This window comes from Neovison vison, chromosome 4 (genome assembly GCF_020171115.1).
Source record: "Neovison vison isolate M4711 chromosome 4, ASM_NN_V1, whole genome shotgun sequence".
NCBI classification, from domain to species: domain Eukaryota; kingdom Metazoa; phylum Chordata; class Mammalia; order Carnivora; family Mustelidae; genus Neogale; species Neogale vison.
Window position 1 is genome coordinate 155,590,024 of NC_058094.1, and position 17,014 is coordinate 155,607,037.

General features: G+C 32.5%; 1 protein-coding gene across 4 annotated transcripts in view; it reads left to right on the forward strand.

Annotated features, from left to right (window-relative positions):
• Positions 1-17,014, forward strand: part of RUNDC3B (RUN domain containing 3B) — a 137,278-nt gene that overhangs the window by 40,033 nt on the left and 80,231 nt on the right. For 2 of the 4 annotated variants that reach the window (XM_044245947.1, XM_044245949.1), the window contains exons 3-4: positions 9,406-9,456; positions 15,193-15,326. In XM_044245947.1, the coding sequence (XP_044101882.1) occupies positions 9,406-9,456; positions 15,193-15,326 (185 nt within the window). The remainder of the gene's footprint in view (positions 1-9,405; positions 9,457-15,192; positions 15,327-17,014) is intronic. The other 2 variants (XM_044245948.1, XM_044245950.1) reach the window with 1 other exon arrangement.

Below are 17,014 nucleotides of genomic sequence, written 5' to 3' on the forward strand. Positions count from 1 at the left end.
GGAACTGTTATGTATTTTATGGTCTTTGTTACATTATTTGTGATATCTCAAAAATCATAAAACTGTTCAACATTATATTTACTGTGAATTTTAAAATATGACTCATCCAAATTCTATTGCTTCCCATTTAGCCATTTTAAAATGGGGGGAAAGATCCTACTTTTTCATTGTAATACTTAAAATTCCCACTCTTTGATCCCCAATTACTTTAGGAAGTTTGGTAGTTTATCATAGAACACAAAAAGACACTCAGAGAACATTCTTTTACCATCACCTTTCCACATTTTTCTTGGCTAAATGTAACTTTTACTTTTCTTCTTCGGAAATGAATCATAGCATGAATTTCTGTTCTTTTTCTGGAGTATGTGTCTTATTGACATTTCACCTTTACTTTCCTCTCCCCTGCCCCAACTATCCCCTTGTTTTTTCTGATTGTTTCTATATACACATACCCTATTCTCTTTGTTGCACTCGATTAACTCATTTAGTAATTGGTCTAGGCCCTGTGGTAGGATCTTGTGAGGTTGGTTAAGGTATGCTTTCACATGAAAGTCTGTCTTGGAGGGCAGAAGGAGAATACATTAATAATAGTGTATAGTAGTGTTATTGAGTCATAACAGAAGTATTAATGACCATAAAGTAGCACAAAAGAAGGAATAAACTCATTCTGCTTGGACAGGTCAGGGAAGGCTTTATACAGGGAAGAAGCATAAAAGTGGCTCAAGTAAAAATTGAATTCTTTAAAATGTCACCTGTGACTTTGATTATAGATTAGTAGTATAGACAGTTTAAGGAAAATATGAAATTTAGTAGTAAAGTGGCCAGAAACAGTTGTAAACTTCAGCTAGGTGGTGTGGGGATGGGATCCAGTAATGAATTTTGTAAAGGTTATATGGAATATAACTGATTAAAATGAAAAAGTTCTGAGTATCAATTAGTAATATTATCTATTAGTAATATACTATTTACTAAAGAAAAATGATCAAGTATAAGACACTATGTCAGATTTCCTGTGACTCTGCTAATTTTACTTATTAACATTGGGCTTAGCTGACTCACACTTGTTTTAGATTTTACCATGATTCTGATATTATTTTCTGGTTGTACCTGAGTGCAATGGATCCCTTTTCTCTTTTTAGATTGCTGTGTTCTAGCCTTATCAGACTTCTGCTTTCTCTTGATTGCACCAGGCAAATTCCTGCCAGAGTCCACTAGTGTAGTGTCTGTTCCCTGTGTACAGAAAACACTTCTAGATATCTGAATGGTTAACTCCGTCATCCATTCAAAACTTCTCTTTGATGCCTAAACTCTTCTACCATATTTTAAATTATAATTCACCTCCTCTCCTTTCATCCCCCAAACACTCCTCTCTTCTTTTTTAAAATGTTTTTAAAACTATTTTTAAGTGTTAATTTCTAACTTATTATGTGACTTTACTTACTATTATGTTTATTGTTAATGGTCTGTCTTTACCACCACTGAAATGTAAGCTTCACCAGGGCAGAGATCTTTGTCTTTTTGTTCCCAGATCTCTAGTGCCCGGGACATGGTAGGCACTCAGTGAATATTTGTTGGAAAATAGAATCGCTGATGCAAGAATAATAATCTCTGGGTTTTCTTTTTTTTCCTAATAACATCTGGATTCAGATTCGATTCTTAAAATAAGTTAGAATGCCTGTGACTTAATATTTTATAATTAATCCAGTCCACTTGAACTGTTATGATACTAAGCATTGCTCAGGAACACTGGCTTGAACCTCAAAGCTCTTCCTGACTTCCATGATAAATAGTTACCTCCCCATGAGGCCACCTTTTGAAGTGTAGTATAAACACTATTAGAAACAATGGATAAAGATAAACCTGTTCATTTGGCTTTTGAATTTTCTTTGTTCATTTTTGAAGGCTTTCCAACTTTTGATTCTTGGTTTGCACACAAAATGAGACTGGAATTGTTTCTGTAGTAACATATGAATGCAAACTCACCCAATAAAAACCCATATACTTAGGCCAAAACATGATAAAAAAGATAAGAAAGTGGCTCTGAAGGTTACCAGAATTTGGCTCTTAGACAATGGAGAAGGCCATTCTGAGAAACACCCTTTTAAGTTATGTACTTGGAAATTTAGGAAAGCTTGAGCAGATTTTTTATCTCAGAAAATGATAATATTCAATTCTTGAAAATACCCAAGGTTATATGTAGCGTGGTAAATTTGGTTTAGTGTGTTAAATTGTATAAGGAATAAAATTAATCTCTATATAATATACTAAATTTAAGTTTAGTAGTAAATAATAAACAAATAGATTCTAAAGACAAAAAGCCTTAGTTTGTAAAGCAAATATGATGAAAAAAGTAACTGGAAAAATTTAAGTGTCACTCAAATTTCTCTCTTATTCATGTACCTTTTTCAATTCAAGTTATATTCCTATGCTTTAGTATTAAACTTGTAAACTGTATTTAGTATTAAACTTTATTTAGTATTAAACTTTATTTAGTATTAAAGTATAAAGTATTAAACTTTAAATTAAACTGATTTTTTTTTTGTTTTTCTGTTGCCTTTTCAAAGCCTCATTCTTCACATTCAGATTTCATCCCCTAACTGACATATAGACTACTTAACTTGACTTTTTAACTTAACTTTTCTCTGTATATACTTTTATCTTCTTGGGCTGTCATTTTTTGTCTTCCCTCTTCCTTTCTACTCATAAAAGTGATCAGAGGTTCAAATTTAGAGCTGTAGGAATATTAATAAAATCTTCCAGAAATTGCAGATAAAATTGCAGCTGCTATAACTGTCACATATATTATATATTTATGTATGTATGAATGAGTATATAGTTGTATTTCCTTTGCTATGATCTGTATTTGCCCTTAGTATATTTTAGGCATCTTTCCATGGCCATATCGTATTTTCCATTTAGTTTTATTTTTTAGTAGTTTTAAGTGAGATTAAACTAATGCATCATGAAACTCACCATTGTAACCATTTTGAAATGTATAATTCATTGATATTTAGTATATTCACAATGTTGTGTAAATTACCAGTACTGCCTACCTAGTTCCAAAACATTTTCATCACTCTAAAAATAAACTCCATACCTTTATGGGGTCTCTTCATATCCCTCTACCCCTTCTCCCCTGACAACAACTAATCTACTTTCAGACCTTATGGATTTACTTATTCTGGACACTTCATGTAAATGAAATCATAAAATACATGACCTTTTGTGCTTGGCTTCTTTCACTTCACATAAAGTTTTCAAGATTCATCTATATAATAGTGTGTATCAGTAGCTCTTTCCTTTTATGGTTAAATAATATCCCATTCTATGGATATACCACATTTTGTGTATCTATTTAATGGACATTAGGTTGTTTCTGCTTTTTTTCTCTCATAAGTAATGCTGTTGTGAACATCCATGTGTAAGGTTTTGTTTGAACAAATGTTTTCTATTTTCTTAAATGTATTTCCATTTCATATTTAACAAGTACATAATCTGTTGCATGAATTAACTATAATTAATTTCCTATTTATTTTACCCTAATTTTCCCTTTTATAATCATGCTGTTAAGGTTCTGACATTTATGTATACATAGTTTTCTAATTTCCCTAAAAATATTTCCTGTTAATGGTAGTAGCTAATGAATTCTTAGAGTTGTAATTACTGAAATCACAGTATTTACACATTTTGATATATATATTATGATTTTAATACATGTTGTTGTATTGTCTACCATAAAAGTTGTACCAATAATTATGTAATTTTTATTTTCTCATATACTCATTGTATTTTTGTTAGTATTACAATATTTTAATAATTAAAAATTTTTAATTTGACAGGGGAAAAATACCTTTTTGGCCTATAAGATATAAAATATAACGTAAAACATAAAATATTCTGTTATTTTAATTTGCATTTATATGCAAATGAGATTAAGGATATTTTCATGTTTAGTAAAAATCTTTTTTTTTTTTTTTTTGTAATTTCCTTACTATGACCTTTGCCTGTTTCTTTTTTTGGAGGGCGTTTTCTTAACTACCCTTAAATAGAAAAAAGCTATTTATATCACATAGAACTAGCTTTTATGTAGTCCATTTTGATCAGTAATGGCCTTTTTTTCTCCTTGATATTGGTCTTTCTATATAAATTTCTTTTGGTATTTTATTATTTCATTTTATGCTTATCATTTTTCACCTGAGGATTTATTATTTGTTTTGAAACATCTGAAATATTTTCTTGTCTTAGTTTTACAATATGTTATATAATTTTGTGCATGTTTAAAATTCTAAAACACAGTCTCCACATATTTAGGTACTTGCTTCTGTTTGGAACCGTATGATTGTAGTACTACTCTTAATTATGGTATTTGCTAAGCAGTTCTGGGTGAAGAACAATAAAAATGTCTTCAGTATGTGTACGTATTTGGAGATGTGGACAAAATGGTCTTTATGTTTTACAACCAAACCAGAATTTTCTTTTTTTTTTTTTTAAGATTTTAATTATTTATTTGACAGACAGAGATCACAAGTAGGGAGAGAGGCAGAGAGAGAGAGAGGAGGAGGCAGGCTCCCTGCTGAGCAGAGAACCCAATGTGTGGCTCCATCCTCGGACCCTCAGATCATGACCTGAGCTGAAGGCAAAGGCCTAACCCACTGAGCAACCCAGGTTGCTCAATCATTAAAATGACTCCTTGAAAATTCTAAACCAGAATGAGAGATTTACTAGTGATTTTAAACTTTGTTATTTCTGGAATATTTTTAGATTTATTTTACATGAATTTCACTTCCCAAATCCTTTCAAATTGAAGATTCTTAATTTAGATTAGACTTCTGAGTCGGAGTACCACACAAAAGAAAATATTTTTAGAATACTTAAATAATATTTACCGTTGATAACATTGCTTCAGATATTTTTGAATTATTTTTAATATATGAGAGAGGTAAAGAAATTTATGAGTCTACCAGGTAATACAGATTCTTGGCTTTTGGAGGAATTGATGGTCTCTGATGGTAGTTCATGCTTATGTTTGTTATCTGTTTCTGTAGCCCTTTGGATTTCTTCTGGAAAAATAATTGGACATTTCCAGTTTGACCTGATGGTTTTTGTGGAATTAGTATAGAGCATCTTACAGTACTTATAATTATTAAATTATATTTTATTTATTTTCAGTAATGGAAAGCTGCTGTCTCATTAAATTTTTTGTTATGTAAATTCAGCTTTTTTTTTTAATACTTTATTTATTTATTTGACAGAGAGAGAGAGAGAGAGAGATCACAAGTAGGCAGAGAGGCAGGCAGAGAGAGAGGAGGAAGCAGGCTCCCCGCTCAGCAGAGAGCCCAATGTGGGGTCAATCCCAGGATCCTGGGATCATGACCTGAGCTGAAGGCAGAGGCTTTAACCCACTGAGCCACCCAGGCGCCCCAAATTCAGCATTTTTAATGCTCAAATATTTCTTATTCTTATAGAACAAGGAAGAGATTACATAGTTTAATGAACTTCAGTTCATTTTTGGAGGGTATCAGTAATTTCATTTCCTATGTCTTTCTGATTTTCTGATTTCAAGAGATGTTCATTGATATAACCTAATATTTTATTAAAATTCTTCCTGCATATGTTTCCTTTAAAGTCACTATGAACTTAAAATGTAAAATATTTTCATGTTTTTGATATTCAGTTTTGAAAATTGTTGAATCAATGAACAAATACTTTTGTTTCTAATGTACTTATCATCTACCTATAAATGTCATTTTGAAAGCAGTCTTTTGAAAGCTTAAGATGAATTTTATATGACGGTACAATTTAATTTCATAACCTATTAAGAAATGAAAATTTACCACACAGAAAAGAAGATAATATTGTTTCATTGTTAGCTGAATTACAGTATATACTACAGTCGTAAATGTTGCTTCATTGAATGATTTTTCTCTTACATATTTTGAAGATTCAAAATTTCAAATAACAAGAATGTCCATGAATGTTATCAGTGACAAAATGAAGTATATTCTATTTGGTATTGCCAATTTAAAAAAAAAAAAACTTGTGAAAATTCTGAATCACTGTCTGATAATTTATAATCAGTTTTGTTATTTGCCTTACAAATGGCTATTTACAAATCCATTTGGGGTCTTATTTTTAGAATCTATCATTTAAAAATAAAGTCATCTACCTGTAACTTTATTAGAAAAATATATACACAGAGAAAGAGAAAAAATTAGGATAGAGCGAAGGCAGATGTTCACCTTCTGCATAGTCATTAACATTTATCAAATGATATCAATCATAATTAATGTAGCTTAGTCATCAACTAAATGAATAGAAAGCTAAAGTTGAAACAAGAGGTAACATGAAAAAAGTGGGAGAATAAATGTCATTAGTGAATTAGAATTATATTCAGTCTTATCACAAAGGCATTTATTTATGGTCAGTGATCTTTTGTGGATGAAGGCCAATTTCCACATTAATAAAAAGATTATAGTTGGATTCATTTTCAGATATTTGTTTTTCAAAGTTCAATACTCTTTGGGTCAGAAAATACTGTATCTTTAGTATGATTAAACATTCTTTTATTGTATCCACCTCTGAATAGATTCTTCTTTTGACTGAAATTTCAGAAATTAATACCTACTATAACTATATGTGATAAGATTGCCCTGGTGCATTTGAATGAATATTTTTTTGAACAGGACACTTTGATATATTTAGTTTTGTTGAAACTTTCATTACTTAATGGTAAAATACTGTTTCACTTTTTCTTAACATTAATGTATTTTATAACAAAGGGCTGTATTTCAGTTGCAAATGAGACCCTTTTGTCCAAATAATTCCTTGGACCACTTTGAAATAATGTGAGCTTTGTAGTTCACTTGTTCATTTACTTTTTTGGCAGCAACTATGCTAAGAATTTTAATTTTGTATGAAAAATATTCACCTGGTCACACTATATGTTTACTGCTTATTTTTGTTTTGTTTTTCTTATTTCTGAAGCTGTCAGTGAGAACTCATAACCAACCAGGAAAACCAATTGACTGATTCTCCTCCATCTGTCAAATCTTGTCTCATGAGTAGATCAGCATGAGGTGACAGCAAACAGAGATGTGTCTAGGCAGGCTCTCTCTGAGCCTCTGCTTTCTCATCTATAAAATGAAAGAGTTGTTGAAATTTAATTACAGATAATTTAGAATCTAGTGGATTTTTACTTTCTCTGGATGCTCCTGGTTCCTTATAACTGATGAAGAGTAAGATACTAAATTATGATTAAAGCAACTAAGGCCTACATATAAGTGAAAGCACATTAATTTCTTAAAATCTTCACATGGTATTTTACAGCCAAAACAAAAACCATCTGTGTAATGAGGACATAAAGGCTAACATACTAACAGTTTAAAAAAAAAAAACCACTATCTATAAATTGTGATTTATAACAGAGTTAGTAATTGTTTCTCACTTTATACCAGGGATTGATTATATCATGACATAAATCTGGACATGATATTATTTAATATACTTTTTAAAGATTTTATTTATAATTTGACAGAGAGAGAGCATACAAGTAGGAGGAGTGGCAGGCAGAGAGAGAGGGAGAAGCAGGCTCCCCGCTGAGCAGGAAGCTCTATCCCAGAGCCCTGGAATCATGACCTGAGCAGAAGGCAGATGCTTAATCATCTGAGCCACCCAGGTGTCCCCTATTTAATATATTTTTTGAAGTAAAATTTCTTTTAAGTAAGATTTTCATGGACATTGTTTTTACTTTTAATAACTTTTTTGGTTAATCACTAAAAATAAGATACATAACTTTGTTTTCAGGGCAAAGATAATAAATGTGTTTTAAACATTAAGAATTGGCTTTCTTTTTTTTTTTAAATATTTTTTATTTATTTATTTGACAGAGAGAGATCACAAATAGGCAGAGAGGCAGGCAGAGAGAGAGAGGAGGAAGCAGGCTCCCCGCTGAGCAGGGAGCCCGATGCGGGACTCTATCTCAGGACCCTGAGATCATGACCCGAGCCGAAGGCAGCGGCTTAACCCACTGAGCCACCCAGGCGCCCCAAGAATTGGCTTTCTTAATATTTGCAGTGAAAAGCATTCTATTCTGATTTACATCTCAATGCTGAGAAATTTTCATTTCTGTAGTAGTTGTAGCAATAACATAACCTTCTAATGTGGGTTCAATTAGAATACCAAATTATAGTTCTTTTTGGATATGCGTTTCCAAATTTAATATTTGTTAAAAATGTTACACATTGAGGCACCTGCGTGGCTCAGTGGGTTAAGCCTCTGCCTTCAGCTCAGGTCATGATCTCAGGATCTTGGGATTAGCCCGGCAATGGGCTCTCTGCACAATGGGGAGCCTGCTTCCCCCGCTCTCTCTGCCTACTTGTGATCTCTCTCTTTGATAATAAATAAATAAAATCTTTTTAAAAAGTTATACACTGAAGTATGAAGATAGTGAATGGTCAACACATAAATGTAGCCAATAGCACAAACTATATACATCTTCCTTTGACTTTCTTACATTACTGACTGTGTGTGTGGTTGGTTTTGTTGGTTTCATAAAGGGTATAAATATTTGGCAAGGTTTATAGGACCATGTCCTGTTGGAGATTTCAGTGTTTGGTTATGAGAGAAGAAGAAACCATTTTTGAGGAATGCAACTTTAGAAATTTGGCTTTAGAGTTTTCCTGTATAATTATACTAGGAATTTCCAAACAACATAGCAAAAATTTACTGTACTTTTCCAGATGGTGGTTGTTAAACAATAATTGGAGGTTGTAGGAAATAAAACAGTATTTTGCATGAAGTAGGCATTTTGTCAACATCGGTTAAACTGAAGAACATTCTACTTGATATCTAAGTGCTGTTCTCATAGTTAACAAAAGAAAAAAAAAACAACATACAAATTTTAACTCTTCTTGGGCCCCCAAAACAAGAGCTGTTCTTCAAAATGAATTTTCTTAACAGGAAAAAAAAAAGGTATTTATTTTTGAAGTTAAAACCTTATAAGACATATAGTTTAATAATTTTCTTAACCAAACTTAAAAATTCTAAGGTGCAAAGCTAGCAGATTCAAACAAGTTTTTGCTCCTTTTGCCTTGTCATCATCAGCCTATCATGTCTGGAAAAGAATGATGGCCCTGCAAGCAAAGAGGGAGCCTATTTCTGTGACTTACAGATACTCGGCTTTCTCCAGTAGAATAGGTGACAACGTACCAGCTTGGTATATGGGCCGAGTGTACCTCATATTCATCCTAACTGAATTCATTTTATTTATTAGGTAGGAAATGTAGTGATTATTGCATCCAGGTAATGTGTAGCCATCTTATTTGGGCTATTCAGTTTGCAATTGTAAACTTGATGGCAGGTTTCTTAAATATCTGTGTGTTGTTGTTGTTGTTTATATTTTTAAAGAGATATCCCAAAGTTGCAGATGGCTGGCTCATCTCCAAATACCTCTTCAAGGTACTCTATGCTGGTGATGTCTCCCGCCACTGAGCTGCGCGGGAGCATGGAATTGACTTACTGGGGAGGGCTGTATCAGTTAAGTGATCTTTTTTAGTACATTGCATGGGTTTTGCAAAGCTTTCTGTTTTTGTTTTTGTTAATCCAGAGAGCACAAATATGCTTATGCTAATTTTTAAATTAAAATCTTGTTGTAAACCCACACAATATAATAATCCATTTATTCTCCTTCCTTTCTCATGTGACCCCATCCATATTTCTTTGGTTCCCATGGCTTTAATCTCTTATTAATCAGGCATATCTGTGCAATTACATTTTATTGTAACTCTTAACAGTATAAGAATTATTATCTCCTCAATTTTGTAAGTGCTGTGTAATAATATCTGTATTATATGCTAACTGGGGGCTTTGGGAAGCTGTGTGATTTTTCCAAAGTCACTCAGTAAAACACAGAAGGGCAGTATCAGTAACTGCTTTGCCATTCTGGAATCATTTAGTGGGAATATATTCCTTAGTTTCCTTTCTCTTGGGCAGAATGCATGCCTTTATTCACTCACTCAAAACTTTTCAACAGAGTTGCTCCTATCTGCAAAACACTGCTAGGCTCTATACTTAATGGCCTAGACATTTATTATATTTTTTAATATTTAAAAGAAATATATAGTCATTATTTTTAAGGATTACAATTAAGACAATGGGAAATAGAAAACTAGCATCTCTTTTCCTCAACCTTCATTCCCACAAGTAATCATTTTAGACAGTTTCATTTGTTTTCTGTCCTCTATGTATAGCCTTAATCGTTACTGAAACAGATTATTCTTGATTTCTTCAGGGCTCACATTTTTGTATTGCTCTCCATATGGAGTTCAGCCTTTGGGACTCTAATTCAGTCAGCCAGTACTCTAACCCTTTTGTTAAAAAGCTGGTAGAAGAAAAAGACAAAGTCTTTGTCCTCTACTTGGAAAGTTAGTAAAATTACTGGGATAAAAAGTTAAGTCAGATTTTTGGTGAACCTTGTTATCTTAATTTTTTTTGTCTTGAAAGATTAAGAATTAACTTATTTTTATGGTATAGATACATATGATAGATACTTGTTATAAATTCCTTAGCAGTGAACAAGACATTGTCATTAAAAAAGAATAATAATTACGTTTTGTAAATGAGTAACTGCGCATCATAGTTGTTAAATAACGTACTTGAGAGGTCCTGTAAGTAACATACAGAACTAGCAATATTAAGTACAACTGAGTATCTAATCTACTCATATTTAAGATTCAGCTTAATATGTAATTAAAGTTATTTGTGAAGTGTTTAAACTCCTTTTTATAATATTAATATGAAATTTTATTTAGAAAATTAATCAAGGATGTTATTTTACTTTCAAAGCTGGGTAGTCTAATAAATATGAACCTCAACTAAAATTAGTAGTTTCTTTTCAAGAAGGAAAAGACTCTATGCTCTTGCAGAAATAGAAATTTTCTGTTTAGCAAAATTATAATAGAAAATATTGAACTGACTTTTATAAATTTAGCAGTAAGAAATTCAAGATTGCTGTTAGAAAATGTGAAGTGAAAAGTGAAAAGTTAAATTCATCTAAATGCTAATAAATTGACAGCAGTGAATCCACAAGAAACCATTTTCCTTTAAGTATCCGAAAACTTCTGCAGTGGTATCAGAGTGGTTAATTAAAATTCAACGGGACTGTCTCTTATTGCTTGTCTAGTTGAATAGCAGTTCTAGGATGACACTGTCAGCTAGTTGATGCATTGTAACACTAATGAGGCTTCAGCTTGGGGGATGAGATTTTCATTTGCTCTTTATATAGTTAAAGACTTATACAAAGGATAGAGAAAGGAAGTCACTAAACAGATTCATTTATATTTTATATTATCGAAAGATAATGTCTCAGCCACTACTTAGTAGAGAACCACTTTAGAAAATTTAGTCCTTGTTCTTAGAAGGTCTCGTTCCAGCTGTAAACTAAGATAAAAGCAAAACACAAATATCACTGCATCATGTGAACAGATGTCTAACTTAAGAAATATAGAAGAGTATTTTATTTTTTAATTTTTTTGGAAGAGTTATTTTAAAATAACCTTGGACCCTAGAGATCACAGGCCATTTTTTGGTGCTGAAAATAAGGCAGTGTGTTGGGAAAGATATCACATAGCTGGTTAGTAGCACATTAACTTTTATTCTAGCAAACTTTTCACCCTTTCTTTCTTTGCCGTAAAATGATTTAGAGTCAGTTTGATGGAATGTCAATACGTTTTGAAAAGTTGTTTAACTTCATCATTGGTAAAAGTTAACTTCTAAAAAAAATGTAACAGAAAGCATGTTATACATGGCTTTTAAAAGAAGTCTGTTAGTGACCGTGTTTTTCTTCTCTGGAGTAAAATTTCTTCAGGATATAGACTAGTTCTTTCCTTGCTGTATGATTGGTTTAATGGTTATTTTTAAAGGAAATGAAAATATTTGGGGAGTGATTGTTTATTGCTTCAATAGTTATTTTAAAAAGCACAATTAGCTTGTAGGTTTGTTTTTTAATTTTTCTGTTGAATAGTGATTACGGACTAATAGCCTAAGTACATCTTTTGCTATTAATCTGTGCATAAGTAAAAATGATCTTCAAGTAGTAATATCTCAAGTAACCATTTGGATGCTTCCATTATTTTTTAATTAAATTTAACCTTTTAATAGATGCAGAAATTATTTTATTATTTATATAAAATGCTAGGATATGCAATTTACAAGAGTGTTTGTTTGAAGAGTCTAACGAGAGAATACACCTTCTCTTAAAGCAGATTCTTTCGCATGTGAAAAATTCAGTGTCTTGAATTCAGAACTTCACTTTGGAAATGATGCACATGAAAGAGGAAGGAAGGCAGAATCAAGCCAAGTCATCCTTACATCTAGTTTGCTAAATTGTTAAACGTGTTGTGAGGATACTACAGGCTTATTAAGGCCCTGCAAACGATAATAATGTTATTCTGTCAATTGTTCAATTTTTTAGTTTGTAATCTGGGGAATCTTGCCATGGTCTCTTGGGTGAAAATCTTATACACAGCACATTTTACCCATAGCGGGAGTCCCAAGGATTTAGTGTCCGTTCCTTCTATTTAACCTTAGCCTAGATTTTGGTTTTTTGCTATCTTCGTTTCCTCTCCTCCAAAACGGGCTTTGTTATATTCTTTTGTGGTTTTTTGGACAGCTTTATTTTAAAACTTCTCATAAATTATTTTCCTTAGCCATTTCAAACTCATGAGAAGATTTAAAATAAAATCAATGAAGAAAGCTTATGATGTTCCCTTTCTTTAAGATCCTTTCTTGATTGATATCTGGCTATACCTCTCATTTTAAATTATGGAATGGTCTTAATAAAAGTCAAAGAAAATTACTTGAGACTAGAAATATCTTAGGGAGATAAATTTGAAATTGTCGATATGGGAAAAGGTTGCATTAGGGAGTAAATTTTTAACATTTTTCTAGATTCTGAGCAAGTAAAGGGGAAATTTTAATTTTGCATACCATTCCTACTTTGTTTACAGTACAGGGGAGCTTTGACCCCTTAACTATTTGTATGATAATAGTGATAACAGTGGTAATAATTGTTAACATCTGTACCAGGCTATAAACTAATTGGTGTACATAGATTATCTCATCTAATTCTCTCAACAGTATTATCAGGTAGGTACTGTCATTATTGTCAACTTATAGAAGAAACCGATTGACAGAGTGAAGTTAACTAATTTGCTCAAGATCCCATAGCTAAAAAGTGATCTAATTCAGATCACTTTGATTAAAAACTCACATTCTTAACCAGTAGGCATCCTACCTCCTCTCCAAATGGCTGACAAATTGATGACATGAAAATTGTCCTAAAGACAAATTATATTGAGGTACTGTACCACCAACTTTTTTAACTTGAAGAACAAAGGAGGCAAAGGAAAATGACAGGGAGAGATTGAGAGGAAGAAGGGAGATTATAAGTATTTCTATACATTTTTATTTGTAGGTAGTAAGATCTGATTTTTAAAGAAATATTGAGTTTAGAAACATTGAGTTTAGAGACACTGAGTTGAATAAGGATTTGAGATGCTTTTGTTTTTTTATTTATAAAGACAAAGGTATGTTTGTCTGGAATGTTTGACATTTGAAATCTAGGATACACATTTCTTAATACCAGATTGTTATGGAACTGTCACTATAAGAAGATAGATTTTTAAGATTCAAGTTTTATGTGCATTGCAATTAAGGTGATGTTTTATGTTGATTTGCCAGTTGATTTGTTTAATAAATATTTACTGAATGCCTACTATGAGCCAAGCATTACATGTTGGAGATTGATTTGAAGTCAAATAAGACACAATCCCTGCCTTACCGATTTTACCACCTAACAGTTATAAGGATAAACAAGCACAGGGTGCTGTGTCAGTGCATAGGGAGGAATTGACCCACTATGGAGATCATACATGGATTACAAGAAGAAAAGGACTTTAAAAGGTCCTGAATAATGAATAAGAGTTACCTATCATGATAAGTTTGGTTTCTATTGGTTAATGACCCATACATACATTATTAGAAATACCAGGGGGATCTTTTTAAAAAATACCTATGCCTGGGCCCGCCCTTAAAGATTTTGATTATTTACCTTGGGGTGGAGCCCAGGCATGGGTATTTTTTAAAAAGCAGCTCAGTTATTGTTAGAGGCTGCTGTGGTTGGAAACCACTGATCTATCATTTGAGACATCACTCCTAAAATGGTGCTTGTTGACAGGATACTTTTGATGTTTCTACAGAGAAGCAATTATTGGGGACAGGAAGATTTGAGATAAGTAATTAAGGAAGCCCAGTTTAAAATGCAAAGCAGATCTTTCTGCTTTGATTAAACAACTTCCCTAAGTAAGACTAATCATTCCAGAAAACTAAAGAAAGATTGAAATGTCTCTTATATCTTACTTTAAAATGCTCAGAGTACAAAATCTTGCCCATGAACCCACCACTTAGAGTCCCTTAAACAAATATTAATACTGATGTAAGATAACATGTAAAAGAACATTTGTTCATGAGTAGACATATAATTAACCGCATCTGAAAAATTGTTAATGGTAAATGCCTAAAGGACCTTTCATGTGCTGCCAACTAGTAGAGAGCTGGTGAATGAGAGGAACTTTTCGGCTTTGTAGATGAGAATGGTTCGGTAGATTATGTTTGATCAGTGAACACAGGATTCGAATTCATCATGTAAACTTAGAAGATAGACCACAACATTGTTTCATTTCTTGGAAGTTTCCTTATGAAGAGGAGGAAAAGTGTTGTGTTATTTTTTCTGTTTCTCTAAGTAGAGAAAGCTTTCAAATACAACCTTTGACATGTGAATTAATGGTTAACTAGAACCATAAGGAGGGTTTTCTGGGACCTGTCTAAAAGATGGCCTTAGAATAATGGAATATTAAACTGCAAGAGAATTTTTTTAGTGTCCAGTCCCTTTTTCTTTCATTTGTTTGATTTTGTTGTTGACAAAACTATGATCCCCATCCATTAAATAAATTGTCCACAGTACCACGACTAGTTAAAGGAGAGCAGGACTAGATTGAAGGCTTTTTGCCACTCAGGTCAGCGCCCTTTTCACTATGACACACTAGGCTGTCTTTTATTTTTCAAAATTTTATTCTTGCATTTGGAATGTTCTAGTCTAGTTTTCTTTTATTTTGTATTACAATTTTTCTCCTGAAGGTCAAGTAACCTGGTTTGGTTATGAAAGTCCTCGTAGCTTCTGGGACTATATCAGAGTGGCTTGCCGGAAAGTTTCACAGAATTGTATCTGCAGCATTGAAAATATGGAAAATGTCAGTTCTTCTAGAGCTAAGGTAAGACATAAATAATAATATGCCATGTGTATAATCTAATCCCGAGCAGTTTTTGACTGAAATAGAAAAATTTGAGCTCTTTGCTATATAAATTTTTTTTTCTTGTTTGGGATTAAGCACTTGACCATGTCAAAAATCTTTTGTAGGTCTGTTTCTGTTTTGTTTTGTTTTGTTTTTTAGTTGCATGTAGTTATTTAGAATGTTTTTGAATCTTCCTTGTTGCCTTATGAATAGCAAGAAGGTTTGAAGTTAGTCACTATGAATTCTTTTTTGAGAAGCACAATAAAATATTTCCTATTCTGTGAAGTTTCGACATTTCTTGAGTTCCCAAACCAGGAGCTCTCCGTGTCCTGAAGAACCCTGAGGGTTCATAATGTCAAAAGTATTTTCATGTAGTACCAAGGTGTTATTTGCCTTTTGCACTGTGTTGACACTTGCACTGCTGATACAGAAACAATGGTGGCAAAACTGCTAGTTCCTTAGCATGAATTAAGGCAGTGGCATCTAACTCCTACTAAACACTGAGTTTTTTCCACTGTACCCTGTCAAAAAAAGAAAGAAAGAAAAAAGAAAAGCTAGTTCCTCTTAAAAATGTTCATGATGGTGCAGTAAACATTATTAATTTTATTAAGTTTCAACATTTGAGTGCCTCTCTTTTTAATATCCTGAGTAATAAAATAGAAAGTATGCATAAAGCATTTGCAGCATTCTAAAATATGATGGTTGTCTCAAGGAGAAGTACTCATATAGTTTGATTTGTGAGATAAATTAGAAACTTTTGCCATGTAATACTATTTTTACTTAAAAGAAAAGCATACAAATGATAGTTTTTTAGACTTGACATTTGGTAGCTTTTCTTGAATAAAAATGAACAAAGTGAGCCTGTTATTTCCAGCGAAGCAGCTGATAGCATTGGTTGCCAATGGTAAAATTAAAACTTCCGAGTAAAAATTAGTATCTTAGAAAACTTATTATCACCATCTTAAGCCTAATAGTTTCCCTGTACTTACAGACTTTCCTGATAACAATAATGTTGATATTAGCATATGTATTTTTTAATTGTTTAATGAAAAGTATTAAAAGTACTTACCAAAAGTATTTGGTAAACTGGCAAAACTCATAATTTCCAATGATCAATGCATGGAATTATAAAATATGCATGGGTAAAAGATCTATTCAGACCTAATGGATTTAATGAAATGCAGTATGAAAAGTTCATTGATAATGGTTATATTTTCCATGTTGCAATTAGCATTTTTTTTAAGGTTTTATTTATTTATTTGAGAGACAGAGATCACAAGTAAGCGGAGAGGCAGGCAGAGAGAGGAGGAAGCAGGCTCCCTGCCGAGCAGAGAGCCTGATGTGGGGCTCAATCCCAGGACCCTGGGATCATGACCTGAGCCGAAGGCAGAGGCTCTAACCCACTGAGCCACCCAGGCACCCCTGCAATTAGCCTTTTAGAAATTATCAGTTACTGAGTTTTAATGTAGAATTAAAGGAGAATATCCACAATTCTCTGAAAAAAACTATAAAAGATTCCCTGTTGCAACACAGCTCTTGTTTGTGGCTGAGTTAAGCTTTCTTAGTTTGTGGTCGCTTATCCTGTACATTCATTCTGTTCTTGAGTTTAACATATTAGACCAATTTCTGAGTATGCTGGTCCATCAGCCATTTATATATTCATACAT